Source organism: Pimephales promelas, chromosome 16 (assembly GCF_988280905.1).
Source record: "Pimephales promelas chromosome 16, fPimPro1.hap1.1, whole genome shotgun sequence".
Classification (NCBI taxonomy): domain Eukaryota; kingdom Metazoa; phylum Chordata; class Actinopteri; order Cypriniformes; family Leuciscidae; genus Pimephales; species Pimephales promelas.
Window position 1 is genome coordinate 20,123,383 of NC_142784.1, and position 14,991 is coordinate 20,138,373.

At 41.2% G+C, this 14,991-nt stretch overlaps 1 protein-coding gene across 2 annotated transcripts; it reads left to right on the forward strand.

Annotated features, from left to right (window-relative positions):
* The first annotated feature begins 1,346 nt into the window (after positions 1-1,346).
* Positions 1,347-14,629, forward strand: prpf8 (pre-mRNA processing factor 8). 2 transcript variants are annotated; one of them, XM_039662386.2, is made up of 42 exons: positions 1,347-1,496; positions 2,097-2,228; positions 2,634-2,802; positions 2,880-3,044; positions 3,375-3,593; positions 3,669-3,881; positions 3,955-4,080; positions 4,164-4,269; positions 4,350-4,540; positions 4,800-4,919; positions 5,009-5,318; positions 5,398-5,532; positions 5,631-5,760; positions 5,850-6,046; positions 6,136-6,342; positions 6,436-6,599; positions 6,692-6,818; positions 6,924-7,116; positions 7,576-7,763; positions 7,895-8,133; positions 8,253-8,399; positions 8,482-8,692; positions 8,774-8,890; positions 9,015-9,262; positions 9,377-9,556; positions 9,634-9,769; positions 9,874-10,043; positions 10,183-10,312; positions 10,437-10,583; positions 10,757-10,917; positions 11,049-11,240; positions 11,345-11,582; positions 11,691-11,819; positions 11,943-12,056; positions 12,170-12,343; positions 12,450-12,643; positions 12,737-12,976; positions 13,061-13,202; positions 13,295-13,435; positions 13,542-13,681; positions 13,785-13,987; positions 14,099-14,629. In XM_039662386.2, exons 2-42 carry the CDS (start codon positions 2,108-2,110, stop codon positions 14,251-14,253), a joined length of 7,029 nt encoding a protein of 2,342 aa, XP_039518320.1. In that variant the 5' UTR covers positions 1,347-1,496; positions 2,097-2,107; the 3' UTR covers positions 14,254-14,629. The 2 variants fall into 2 exon arrangements, with proteins under 2 accessions (XP_039518320.1, XP_039518328.1); XM_039662394.2 differs by having other exon boundaries at positions 1,370-1,496; positions 2,100-2,228.
* Positions 14,630-14,991: the final 362 nt, after the last annotated feature.

A 14,991-nucleotide genomic window follows, 5' to 3' on the forward strand; every position in this document is an offset into this window, starting at 1 on the left:
TTAGACTATGAGACTGGAGTAATGATCCTGTTTGTAAAAGAGGGACATGATGGTGAACTCATTTGAGGTGTGGTAGCAGAATGGGTGAAGGGCAGGGCAAAGATAACTATGGGTGTTTTGACATGGTAAAGAGTACTGCCATAGTTATGTAACAGGCCATTTAGAATAGCACTCTTGAATATAACTGGTAACAACTATTTTAGAGGAAAAAGGAAACAGCACATATTTCAATGACATCCTATTTCCTCAGTCCTAACTATTCTTTAGCAACTTAGTATTCCTCTCAAATGTTTTACTTTTCCTAAATCTTACCAGTAATATGAATAGATACTACGTATTTCGTTATATCTCATTTACACTTTATGTTCCCTTAAAATATGGACATGGTATTTCTCAAATTGCATGCAAATTTGAACATATGTCTATTTTGGGCCTGTACTACTATATATTCTAGGCTAAGTCAATGGGGCTACATCAACTGTTTAGTTACTGACATTCTTCTAAATATCATCTTTTGTGCTCAGCAGAAGAAAGAAATTCATACAGGTTTGGATCAAAGTAAATGATGTAAATGAAGACAGAAGTTTCATTTTTGGGTGAACTATCCCTTCTAACAAATGCATCAGCACCACCTGCTGGCGCGTTTTGTTGCGTTTCCAGCACCAAAATAGAATACATTTCACAAAATTATTCCATGTTGGTCCTTACAATTAGAAGCATTGTTGTGTGTGCATTTGTGGGCCTGTAAATGAAAATGTTTAGCCTGTTTAGGGTTTAAAACTTGTTTCTGTAAAATGTGTTTTGCGGAACTGTAAATTAATTTTAGTTTCAGTCAGAGTGAATTAATTTAAGTTTAAGCCGTTAGTACTTTTTATATCCTTGGGAATGTATACTTTTAAAATGCTGGGGGAGGGCCAGTCATTTTGAGAAAAATATTAGGCCAAGTGACTCTGTCGTTGTATTCATATGTGGTACAAACTGTAAAATGCTAAAAAGGAAAAAAAAAATTGAAAGGAAATATTTTGTGGAAATAAATAGTCTTAAAGTGTAGAAACACTGTAATACATAACATAATATTTCCTGCCAATGTAGTGGTTATATAACGTTACCTTATATAATACATTAATATTATTTCAATAGAAAATCATTTTCTTATAATAATGCATTTCATTCAGATCATTAACACTAATTCAAACAATCTCACCAGTTTACAACTATGAATGAACTAAAATAACCATAGAAAACAACAGACATGAAAAGGACAAAAAGAGCACTTTTCATATCCGGTGTCATCGTCATATCCGGAAGTTGGGCCCTACGCATTTTCTTACGTTCGGTTTCGCAAATACACCATTTCCGCTGAGGTAGGATCTTCCAGATACGTAAAACGCATTCGTGAATCGAAAGACCATACGCACAACGTGCATGGTACGCCATTCTGTTGAGCACAAACCAAGCACACAACTACATTCATTGGCGAGAAACTGCTTTTAACAGTAAGCTATTTTGATTTACACTTGCGCACGCTACTTTTTATTTAATTGATTTTTATTTTAAAAAGTATGACTTTATCTCTGGCAATGCTTGCTTGCGGAAACAGTTTGTTTGAATAGTATACGGGAAGCTAAGCTAACATGCTAACTCCTGCTTTATTGAGGCGACAACACGAAAAGTATTGCGCATCCATAAATAAGAATTATACATATTTTTATTTGAGCTGCAAAATGTCTAACCTGAAAGGTGTAACGTTATATGTCGGTTGTATTTAATCAGTAATAGGCTTGTAATAGTTTCTTTACGATAGGAAAACAATTCAGGCGCCATGGTCAAGTTAGTCGGCTAAGTGCTCTGATGTGGTTTAGGTATTTTGTTTGAAAGTGGTTGGCCCAACTTATGCATTTTAAACTTTAGGTTTCTTTTCTAAACGACAAATTTGCCTTTTTTTATTTCACTATTTTCTACTGGGGAGTCAGCAACGCTGTTGTGGTTCTTCTTTTCGTAGTGCCGTGTTAGTGCAATAATCTTTAACGTGTTTCTGTACGCATGTTTTGAAGTCTGACCTCATATACTTTGTGGATTACTGTTCTTCCTTCCAGTAGACGCTGCCATGGCAGCTGCGTTCCCCTACAGAGGTGTTCCTGGAACAATGCCTCCAGGTGTTCCTCCACCTCCTCCTGCTGTTGCTCCAATACCAGATTACATGACTGAGGAGAAACTGCAAGAGAAAGGTGAGCTCACATCATTTGGTCATGCAGTTCATTTTCAACTCACTGTCCATATTAGCGTTTTTCAAAAGTTTCTTGTCCACACTGAAACGTTGGAAAATACTGAAATCATCTTACTGCACATGCATAAAACACAATAAAAGCTCCCTGAGATGTCACCGAGAGACCTGATTAAATAAAGTGCTCTGGCACAATTGTTTTTATTAGCACAATATCTCATTACTTAATAATGCATCCATATAATAATCCATCCTTCACAAAGCTCTGTTTCGCATGTCAAAAATGTTGTCTCAGTGTAGATAGAAGGCCAAAACATAGAGGAAACCGTGTGTTTTTAAATGTATCCAGATTTGTGTTGATGTAGCTCAAGTTATCGGAATGTTTTAATGACATTTTTCTTTGTTGCAGCTCGGAAATGGCAGCAGCTTCAGGCCAAACGCTACTCGGAGAAAAGAAAGTTTGGCTTTGTGGATGCTCAGAAAGAGGACATGCCACCTGAGCATGTGCGAAAAATCATCAGGGATCATGGTGATATGACGAACAGGAAATTCCGTCACGACAAGAGGGTCTACCTTGGGTAAGCCCATTTCTAACATTATTAGGCAGACAGTTATGTATGTTCATTAGTAACATTGTGTTGCTTTTTGTTTGTAGGGCACTGAAATATATGCCCCATGCAGTACTCAAACTGCTGGAGAACATGCCCATGCCCTGGGAGCAGATCAGAGATGTTCCTGTGCTCTACCACATTACAGGCGCCATTTCCTTTGTAAACGAAATCCCATGGGTTATTGAGCCGGTGTACATTGCTCAGTGGGGGTAGGTGACAGCAACTTAGGCTTCACGTTCTGTGGGGAAAAAAATATTTTTCATTTTTCAGAAAAAATTAAAGGTTTGTTGTACTTGTTAATAATTATAGTAGTAATAATTGATTATTTCATTGAATCTGTCAAATAAAAACAATATTTAGAAAAATACATTAATATGTATGGCTATTACCATTTCTTAATTTTCAAACAATAAACCATCAAGCTTTTATTTAAGCAGAAAACTGTTTAGAGCATTTAAAGCTTTTTTCATACAGCAATTTCATTTTTTATATAGAATTATCATGTAGCCCTTCAAAAAATGTCTTTTTTTTTTCACCAGCACAATGTGGATCATGATGCGTCGTGAGAAGAGAGACAGACGTCACTTCAAGCGCATGCGTTTCCCTCCATTTGATGATGAAGAGCCTCCATTAGATTATGCAGACAACATCCTGGATGTTGAGCCTCTGGAGGCAATCCAGATGGAGCTGGACAATGAGGAGGATTCTTCTGTTGTAGACTGGTTGTATGAGCATCAACCTCTAAAAGATACCACAAAGTGAGTGTTAGTGACGGTTGCATAAATATGGTTAGCTTGTTTCTTTTGCTCATGATTTATCTTTTCCCTTCACAGATATGTGAATGGGACCACATACAGACGCTGGCAGTTCACTTTACCGATGATGTCCACTCTGTATCGATTGGCTAATCAGCTGCTGACAGACTTGGTGGATGGAAACTACTTCTACTTGTTTGACTTGAAGGCTTTCTTCACCTCCAAAGCTTTGAACATGGCCATTCCAGGGGGGCCCAAATTTGAGCCGCTTGTCAGAGACATTAACCTCCAGTATGTACTGTCCATCCTGTTGCGTTATTGATTGTTTTATTTTTTCCAGAAGTCTAACTTGTTATGGTTACAGGGATGAAGACTGGAATGAGTTCAATGACATCAACAAGATCATCATCAGGCAGCCAATCAGGACCGAATACAAAATTGCATTCCCTTACTTGTACAATAACCTACCACATCACGTGCACCTCACCTGGTACGATACATTATCATACCTATGATTTTATTGTTCTATACAAATTCTTGTGCTGAACCAATGATATCTGTTGGTCCATCCAGGTACCACACACCAAACGTGGTGTTCATCAAGACTGAGGATCCTGATCTGCCTGCCTTCTACTTTGACCCTCTGATCAACCCCATCTCTCATAGGCACTCTGTTAAGGTCAGAAATTAAACTGTTTAATTAAACTGTGGATGTATATTTCTTCCCACACCAATTGCAAGCTTGTGTTTTCTCCATAGAGTCAAGAGCCATTGCCAGATGATGATGAGGAGTTTGAACTTCCTGAGTATGTAGAGCCATTCCTGAAGGAGACGCCCCTCTACACTGACAACACAGCTAATGGAATTGCACTGTTGTGGGCACCTCGTCCATTCAATCTCCGCTCCGGAAGAACCAGACGGGCCATTGATGTGCCTCTCATTAAAAACTGGTTTGTATAATACAGTATACCCCATTTGCACACTGTAAGGGAGTTTTCACACAATACATTTTTGTATTCAACTTTGCTGCTTTTCCATTTATTTTTCAGCCTTCTATTGTTTTTTTCTCTGCCCTGTGTCTTGTGTTATTAAATGCAAAAATGTGTTCTGTGTGACTCGCCCCTAAGCCATGAAGGGTTTGAGTATTGAGACCATACAAGAAGGCTATAATTTCTGAATAGAGGCTCTTTTTTCGCCAAACACTTTCAGGTATCGTGAGCACTGTCCTGCAGGCCAACCTGTGAAGGTGCGTGTGTCTTACCAGAAGCTCCTGAAGTACTACGTGCTAAACGCTCTAAAACACAGACCACCTAAGGCACAGAAAAAGAGGTGAGGCTGCTATTCCAGAGCTTGTTCCTTGAAAAGTGTTTATGCATTTAATGATGATTTTCCCTTACCTTTTCTCCTATCTATTTTAGATACCTGTTCCGTTCTTTCAAGGCCACCAAATTCTTCCAGTCTACAAAGCTGGACTGGGTAGAAGTCGGTCTCCAGGTGTGCCGGCAGGGCTACAACATGCTGAACCTTCTGATTCACAGAAAGAACCTCAACTACTTGCACTTGGATTACAACTTCAACTTGAAGCCTGTGAAAACCCTCACAACAAAGGAACGTAAGAAGTCCAGATTTGGAAACGCGTTCCACTTGTGCCGTGAGGTTCTGCGTTTGAGCAAGCTTGTGGTGGACAGTCATGTGCAGTACAGGCTTGGAAACGTTGACGCATTCCAGGTATGAGTGGTTTCTGTGTAGCTAATCTGTACCAATGTCTCATTTTTTTCATTACTAAAGTCTTCTGTCTATCCTGTAGTTGTCAGATGGACTGCAGTACATTTTTGCCCATGTCGGTCAGTTGACTGGCATGTACCGCTACAAGTACAAGCTCATGAGGCAGATCAGAATGTGCAAAGACCTGAAGCATCTCATCTACTACCGCTTCAACACAGTGAGTAACACTCAATGCAAATAAATACATCATTTTGTTGATTGAATCAAAGTTTGGATTGGTGCTATGCCTTGCATCTAAAGTGACATGTTTTTTAGGGCCCAGTTGGAAAAGGTCCTGGCTGTGGGTTCTGGGCTCCAGGGTGGAGAGTCTGGTTGTTCTTTATGAGAGGCATAACCCCTCTTCTGGAGCGGTGGCTTGGCAATCTTCTGGCCAGGCAGTTTGAGGGTAAAATTAGCTTTTATTTCTATGCAAAAAGCATGTAGAAAGATGTAGTCAAGTTATCAAGTACTAATTTATTGTGGAATGCCATTTAGGTCGACACTCTAAGGGTGTAGCCAAGACTGTGACCAAACAGCGTGTGGAATCTCACTTTGATCTTGAGCTGAGAGCTGCTGTGATGCATGACATCCTGGATATGATGCCTGAGGGTATCAAGCAGAACAAGGCTAGAACCATCTTGCAGCATCTCAGCGAGTCATGGAGGTGCTGGAAGGCCAACATCCCTTGGAAGGTACATCTTTGGTCATTTGTTGTTGCCTATTAATGGTAAGTTATTTAATTTCAAAGTTTACCGTTAAGTGATCATTATTCTTGTTTCAGGTTCCTGGACTTCCAACCCCCATCGAGAACATGATTCTCCGCTACGTGAAGGCCAAAGCTGACTGGTGGACCAACACGGCCCACTACAACCGTGAGAGAATCAGAAGAGGAGCTACTGTGGATAAGACTGTGTGCAAGAAGAACCTGGGACGTCTCACTCGACTCTACCTAAAGGCAGAGCAAGAGAGACAGCACAATTACCTGAAGGTAGATTTCTTGGGTAACACAAAATGTCCTGGAACAGGTTGCTATTACTGTGAAAGAACACATTGATGAGTGATTTAATATTTTGTCTTATAGGATGGGCCTTACATCACTGCTGAAGAGGCCGTGGCCATCTACACCACCACAGTGCACTGGCTGGAGAGCCGTCGGTTCTCTCCGATCCCCTTCCCTCCTCTCTCCTACAAACATGACACTAAGCTTCTCATCCTGGCTTTGGAGAGACTCAAGGAGGCTTACAGGTCAGGCCAGTCCCATAACAGCAACCTGTGTGGATGTGCTGGTTTTGTGTAGATTGCATCTTTTCTGACTTTGCTTTGTTTCTTTTAATTAGTGTGAAGTCAAGGCTGAACCAGTCACAGCGTGAAGAGTTGGGTCTGATTGAGCAGGCCTATGACAACCCTCATGAGGCTCTGTCCAGAATCAAACGTCACCTCCTCACTCAGAGAGCCTTCAAAGAGGTTTGCACACATGCAACATTTAAATGCACTTCATGTAACCACAAGCGTCCTCTAAGCCCATTACTGGTCCTAGCTTGCATCTGAAGTGGTTCATTTTCTCTCTAGGTGGGCATTGAGTTCATGGACCTTTACAGTCATCTGGTGCCGGTTTACGATGTTGAACCTCTGGAAAAGATCACTGACGCGTACCTGGATCAGTACCTGTGGTATGAAGCAGACAAGCGCAGGCTTTTCCCTCCCTGGATCAAGCCAGCCGACACCGAGCCACCTCCACTGCTAGTGTACAAATGGTGCCAAGGTGAGATCAATTTACTGAGGTCGACCGGTATGGATGTTTTGATAGCCGATGCCAATATCTTAGAAAGCAGCAGGGCTGATTTAAAGCTGAAATGTTGACAGTATTTGAAAAAGGGTTTTTTCAAATACAACAGAACCCTACACACTTAAATACTTTATGTACAGTTTACTTTCTATCTTTGTTTATACATTTCATATTTAATAATTTAAGTAATTGATAATATCTGCTCAGGTGCTGGTGTTATCAAATGAAAGTCACCTCACTAAAAGTCTCATTCATGTATCGGGCATGCAGAAACTCATCTGCTAATGCCAATAATTAAAACACTGGCAAATACTGTCAACCTCTAAATGTAACTGGTTATCTTAAGATATCAAACTATTGTAATGTTATTCTAGAGATATTGTTCACTGGATAAATGAGGGTTGATTAAAAAATAATCTTAATCAATTTCATCAGGAATCAACAACCTGCAGGATGTGTGGGAGACAGCAGAGGGTGAATGTAACGTCATGCTGGAGTCTCGCTACGAGAAGATGTACGAGAAGATTGACTTGACATTGTTGAACAGGCTTCTGCGTCTCATTGTGGATCACAACATTGCCGATTACATGACGGCTAAAAACAATGTTGTCATTAACTATAAGGTCTGTTTTTAGCACAATATATTCCATTGATAAAATTCATATTTCCCTCTTAATGCTTTTGAGAAGTTCATATTAGAACTTTCCATTCACTGCTTGGTTTGATTTTAGATATCTGTATTTTCTCTTTGCAGGACATGAACCACACAAACTCGTATGGTATTATCCGTGGCCTGCAGTTTGCCTCTTTCATCGTGCAGTACTATGGGTTGGTGATGGACCTGCTGGTGCTGGGTCTGCACAGAGCAAGTGAGATGGCTGGGCCTCCTCAGATGCCCAATGACTTCCTCAGCTTCCAGGACACAGCCACTGAGAGTGCCCACCCCATCCGTCTTTACTGCAGATACATAGACCGCATTCACATCTTCTTCAGGTTAGTAGTGCAGAGGAAGGAAGTCTCGTTATGCAGTTGAGTTGTTGTTGTTTTTTTTCTTCTTCTTTTTTCTGAAGTATTATAAATGTTATGATATTCTGGTATTGCTGTGTATGTAGGTTCTCTGCTGATGAGGCGAGAGATCTGATCCAGAGATACCTGACCGAGCACCCGGATCCCAACAATGAGAACATTGTGGGCTACAACAATAAGAAATGCTGGCCGCGTGATGCTAGGATGAGACTGATGAAACATGATGTGAACTTGTAAGCACTCTAGACTTTGGTCCTTCTGAACACCTTCATAAATCAAAGACAAATTCATGTTGATTTCCTTATAATCGCACAGGGGCCGTGCTGTGTTCTGGGACATCAAGAATCGCCTCCCTCGTTCTGTGACCACAATTCAGTGGGAGAACAGCTTTGTGTCCGTGTACAGCAAGGACAACCCCAACCTGCTTTTCAATATGTGTGGCTTTGAGTGTCGGATCCTCCCGAAGTGCCGCACTAGTTATGAGGAGTTTACGCACAAAGATGGTGTTTGGAATTTGCAGAATGAGGCGAGTAGAATTACAAATCATCTTTCAATTAATTGTTGGCACATCAGAAACGATGGTGGATAATTGTATGTTGGTTTTTAGGTGACAAAGGAAAGGACAGCACAGTGCTTCCTGCGTGTAGATGATGAGTCCATGCAGAGGTTCCACAACCGAGTGCGACAAATTCTTATGGCTTCTGGCTCAACCACCTTCACTAAGGTATGAGCCTTGAACCTTAAAAGCAAAAACATCCAAACTCATGTAATGTGTATTGGGGAACTAATTTGACATGCTTGTATTTCCCCTTTTTGCATATGGTTTTACATATTGTTGCTCTTCTTAGATTGTGAATAAGTGGAACACAGCTCTGATTGGTCTGATGACGTACTTCCGTGAAGCTGTGGTCAACACTCAAGAGCTTCTGGACCTGCTGGTGAAGTGTGAGAATAAGATCCAAACCCGTATCAAGATTGGTTTGAACTCCAAAATGCCTAGCCGTTTCCCTCCTGTGGTGTTTTACACCCCTAAGGAGTTGGGTGGACTGGGAATGCTTTCCATGGGACACGTACTAATCCCACAGTCTGACCTTCGGTAAGTTGTCCTAAAACTGTTTTTGTTACTGCTTCCTTGATCTGTTACAACTTTAAATTAATATGCAACCACAGATTCAGGCTTTTGAGTGTAGTTCTACTGTTTTTTTCTCAGGTGGTCCAAACAGACTGATGTGGGAATCACTCATTTCCGCTCTGGAATGAGTCACGAGGAGGATCAGTTGATTCCTAATCTGTACCGTTACATCCAGCCATGGGAGAGTGAGTTCATTGACTCTCAGAGAGTTTGGGCCGAATACGCCCTCAAGCGTCAGGAGGCCATTGCTCAGAACAGGTACTGTCCTCTTAACCAAAGCCAAACTTTGATGTTGATGTATTCAAGCTTATTAATATTAATTTGATACTCCTCAGACGTTTGACACTGGAAGATCTGGAGGACTCCTGGGACAGGGGTATTCCACGTATCAACACCCTCTTCCAGAAGGACAGACACACACTGGCTTATGACAAGGGCTGGAGAGTCAGAACAGATTTCAAACAGTACCAGGTAAAAGTCTTTTTGTCTTGGAAACATTGCACATTAACAGTAAAGCCACACACCATTCGGATGAATTTTTGTGGTGTTTTAAAGATTTTTGACTGTGTTTTCAGGTTCTGAAGCAAAATCCATTCTGGTGGACTCACCAAAGGCATGATGGAAAATTGTGGAATTTGAACAACTACCGTACGGACATGATCCAGGCACTTGGAGGGGTGGAGGGCATTCTTGAGCACACTCTGTTCAAGGGAACCTACTTCCCCACCTGGGAGGGTCTCTTCTGGTAAGATCTTTTTATGTTGATAAACAGGTTTAAAATTTGATAAATGCAGTGAATTCAGCAGAAACTTTCAATTTAGTTAATTTTGGCAAAAAAAAAAAATGAACAGTTTATTTAACATGATCTTCTTGATCTTCTATAGGGAGAAGGCTAGTGGTTTCGAAGAGTCCATGAAATGGAAAAAACTCACCAATGCTCAGCGATCTGGTCTGAACCAGATTCCCAACCGACGATTCACCTTGTGGTGGTCTCCTACAATCAACAGAGCCAATGTAAGTCTATGAGAAGCAACTGCATTTAGAAATGGGGTGGGGGAAAAAAGGTGTTCAAAGCTGTTTGTTTTTTTTTTTCACCCCTTTTTATTGAGACTCACTCATGTTCTTGATGTTCTTGTAGGTATATGTGGGTTTCCAGGTGCAGTTGGACCTCACTGGAATCTTCATGCATGGTAAAATCCCGACTCTCAAGATCTCTCTGATCCAGATCTTCAGAGCTCACTTGTGGCAGAAGATTCATGAGAGCGTCGTCATGGATCTCTGTCAGGTAAAGAGATGTGCATCCTTAGGTTAATATAATACATGGTTATTTAATGAGAACCTACATTACATTGTAAGTAGGACTGTGGTTTTACACTTTAGACAGAACTTATTTGCAATTGACTCATTTAGAGTTGTGCTGAAGAGTGCCATCAATAAGCTTCTGTTGGGTTTTTGTAGGTGTTTGACCAAGAGCTGGATGCTTTGGAGATCGAGACTGTCCAGAAAGAGACAATCCATCCCAGGAAGTCTTACAAGATGAATTCCTCCTGTGCTGACATTCTGTTGTTTGCATCCTACAAGTGGAATGTCTCACGTCCCTCGCTTCTAGCAGACTCCAAGTATGTGACTGAGCATAATAGTGTTGAGTTCAAAGATATGAAGAGGAAGCATCAATATAAATGTCACAACTAGTCCATTCTATGAACATATAGAAAATGTCTTAATCATATTTTCTTGCTGCTTTCTATAGGGATGTTATGGACAGCACCACCACACAGAAGTACTGGATTGACATTCAGCTCAGATGGGGTGATTACGACTCCCATGACATTGAGCGATATGCCAGGGCCAAGTTCTTGGACTACACCACTGACAACATGAGTATTTACCCATCACCCACTGGAGTGCTGATTGCCATTGATCTGGCTTACAACCTTCACAGGTCAGTATTTTGTAGTGCGTTGGTGGCTTTATGTCAACTTTGTTGCACATCCCAAAAACAGCAAAAGCAGCATTTAAAGTATTTGATTTGTTCTCTCTCTGCAGTGCTTATGGAAACTGGTTCCCTGGAGCCAAGCCCCTGATCCAGCAGGCCATGGCGAAGATAATGAAGGCCAACCCTGCTCTGTATGTGCTGAGAGAGCGAATCCGCAAGGGTCTCCAACTTTACTCTTCAGAGCCCACTGAGCCTTACCTATCTTCCCAGAACTATGGAGAGCTCTTCTCTAACCAGATCATCTGGTTTGTGGATGACACCAATGTGTACAGAGTCACCATCCACAAGGCAAGTGAATTTAACATCATGTAGATGTCACTTATGGTGTTCATAATGTCATCATTTTGGGTTGTATGCTAAAAAGTCTAATTTGTTTACTTTTTATCTATTTTTTAGACATTTGAAGGTAACTTGACCACCAAACCAATCAATGGGGCAATTTTCATCTTCAACCCCAGAACTGGACAGCTTTTCCTGAAGATCATTCACACCTCTGTATGGGCAGGACAAAAGCGTCTCGGACAGGTCAGTCTTGTGTTTTGTCTCCGTGCAGTTATTTTTTTTTTTGTCATTAGTCGGTGTTCTGCTCAAAGCAGTCACTCAATTGTTTTTAGGTTTTGCTTAGTTGCACTTTTTCTGTTTTTACAGCTGGCTAAGTGGAAAACTGCTGAAGAAGTGGCTGCCCTGATCCGATCGCTGCCTGTTGAAGAGCAGCCCAAACAGATTATTGTGACCAGGAAGGGCATGTTGGATCCTCTTGAGGTTAGAAACACCCATTAAAACTGTGAAACGCAAATTAATTGAGTTAATGCTCTGGAAATTGATTTAACATCTGTATGTTAACTTTTAGATTAACAGCTGTCTGTTTTTCTCAGGTGCACTTGCTGGACTTCCCCAACATTGTAATCAAGGGCTCTGAACTCCAGCTGCCATTCCAGGCATGTCTGAAAGTGGAGAAGTTTGGAGACCTCATTCTGAAGGCCACAGAGCCTCAGATGGTCCTGTTCAATCTGTATGATGACTGGCTGAAGACCATCTCCTCTTACACTGTAAATCCACCACTTATATTATAATTTTGACCTAATCATTTTTTGCTTCTGAGGATTACACTACTCGAGATAAGGTCTTTTACCATTGTACGTTTTTATTTCCTAGGCTTTCTCTCGTTTGATCTTAATCCTGAGAGCACTTCATGTCAACAATGACCGTGCTAAAGTTATCCTGAAGCCTGACAAGACCACCATCACAGAGCCCCACCACATCTGGCCCACTCTGACTGATGAGGAGTGGATCAAAGTGGAGGTGCAGCTCAAAGATCTCATCCTGGCTGACTATGGCAAGAAGAACAAGTGAGTGCTATGGGACAAATGCATACTGAGTGCAAACTGAAAAAAAAAAAAAATCCTTCTCGCATCTTAACTTTTTTCCCTCCTCCTCCACAGTGTGAATGTGGCATCTTTGACCCAGTCTGAAATCAGGGACATCATCCTGGGTATGGAGATCTCGGCTCCATCCCAGCAGAGACAACAGATTGCTGAGATCGAGAAGCAGACCAAGGAGCAGTCTCAACTGACAGCCACACAGACTCGCACTGTAAACAAACACGGAGATGAGATCATCACCTCCACCACCAGCAACTACGAGACGCAGACCTTCTCTTCCAAAACTGAATGGAGAGTTAGGTGTGTAAAGTTCTCCATATCTTTCTCGTCTTTTTAGTTGTTAAAACAGCTATATTGAGTTGAACTGTTTTCCCGATGTCACAGGGCGATCTCTGCTGCCAACTTGCACTTACGTACTAACCACATCTACGTATCATCGGATGACATCAAAGAGACTGGGTACACTTACATCCTGCCCAAGAACGTTCTGAAGAAGTTCATCTGCATCTCAGATCTGCGTGCTCAGGTTAGATGAAATGTTGCCTTAACATGATTTCTCTTCTAGATCCTCTTCCTTTGGTTCATTTAGAAGTATCCTAAACCTTTTTTTGTCTATAGATTGCAGGTTATCTCTATGGAACCAGCCCTCCAGATAACCCTCAGGTAAAAGAGATCCGTTGCATTGTGATGGTGCCACAGTGGGGTACGCATCAGACGGTTCACCTGCCCAACCAGCTGCCACAACACGAGTACTTGAAGGTCAGTGTTTTACACACATGCATATGTCTTTAGTTGAGTGTTATCTGCCATCTACGCTCTCCGTGGCTGTATCAAACCGTTTGAATGCCGTCTTTATCTTTCATAGGAAATGGAACCTCTTGGATGGATCCATACACAGCCCAATGAATCGCCCCAGCTTTCCCCTCAGGATGTCACCACTCACGCAAAGGTCATGGCTGACAACCCATCCTGGGATGGCGAGAAGACTATCATTATTACTTGCAGGTACACATTTAGCAAGCTAATACACTGTGGCTGTGTAATGATTATCTGGTTATAATATTTGACACTGCTTTTGTGTGTTTAACATTTGGTTTTGCTTGTCTAGTTTTACCCCTGGTTCCTGCACGCTGACGGCATACAAGCTGACTCCTAGTGGGTATGAGTGGGGTAGGCAAAACACAGATAAGGGTAATAACCCAAAAGGTTACTTGCCTTCTCACTACGAAAGAGTACAGATGCTCTTATCTGACCGTTTCCTTGGCTTCTTCATGGTGCCTGGCCAGGTTTCCTGGAACTACAACTTCATGGGTGAGCATAGCTTTAAATTATTAATATTATTTAATTATGTGATTTAAACCTGTTAAAGAAATCCTTGCAGATGTGACACTGTGTTTCTATCCTTTACCCCCCTCATTCTAGGTGTTCGCCATGACCCTAACATGAAGTATGACCTACAGTTGGCCAACCCAAAAGAGTTCTACCATGAAGTTCACAGACCATCTCACTTCCTCAACTTCGCTTCTTTGCAGGAAGGTGAACTCTACAATGCTGATCGTGAGGACATGTATGCATAATAGTACAAACAACTTATGGAAACTATATAAAGTAAAAGCCCCCAGCAAATGCTTTTGTACTGTTTTGTCACCAAGACTTACTCTTTATTGTTTGCAGTAATGTAAATTGAAGCATGTCATGTTTTTTGCTTCATCATAATTGTCTGGCATTGGGTTGATTGTGCACATTGCGGAAAAGCATATTTTGTGCTTTCTGTCTGTAGATGAGATAAATGACTTGCCATCTAAAAATATCTGTTTTTCGTAATCATTTGTAGTATGTTGTGTTTTTATAAATCTGGCATATTTTGTCTGTACCCTGTAGCTATGTTGTGCATCTGTCATGTACACTGTAGTTTGGGTTTAAATAAAGATTACCACTTTTATAATAATTTGAGCTTTATCTCATTGTCATTCCTGTTGGTTTTGTGGAAAAAAAATCATCTGTGTCCACTGAAGGAACAGTCTGCTCTATACAGAACAAGGTCACTGTATGCCTTTAGAGCAAACCAATCTGCATGCATGTTACAGTTCACTGAGCAGCTCAGCCCTGAACATATGAAATGGCAAGTTGTTTTAACATTTATTCCTAAAGAGTGGTATCCGATTGTTTATTCTTACCTGAGAATGTCAACAAAAAACGGTTGATTTTGGTGATAAACTGCTCTCTGATGAGTTTGTGGCTTAACCAAACTGAATATTCATTAGATTATCTGCTTGTGTTCAGTCATTAAGGTTTGGAACGACGTGAGGGTGAGT

Coding starts and splice junctions, on each gene's coding strand:
- prpf8 (XM_039662386.2), top strand. CDS start 2,108: ATGGCAGCTGCGTTCCCCTACAGAGGTGTTCCTGGAACAATGCCTCCA. Junction 3,045..3,374: donor GTGTACATTGCTCAGTGGGG/GTAGGTGACAGC, acceptor TTTTTTCACCAG/CACAATGTGGATCATGATGC. Junction 12,057..12,169: donor GCATGTTGGATCCTCTTGAG/GTTAGAAACACC, acceptor TGTTTTTCTCAG/GTGCACTTGCTGGACTTCCC.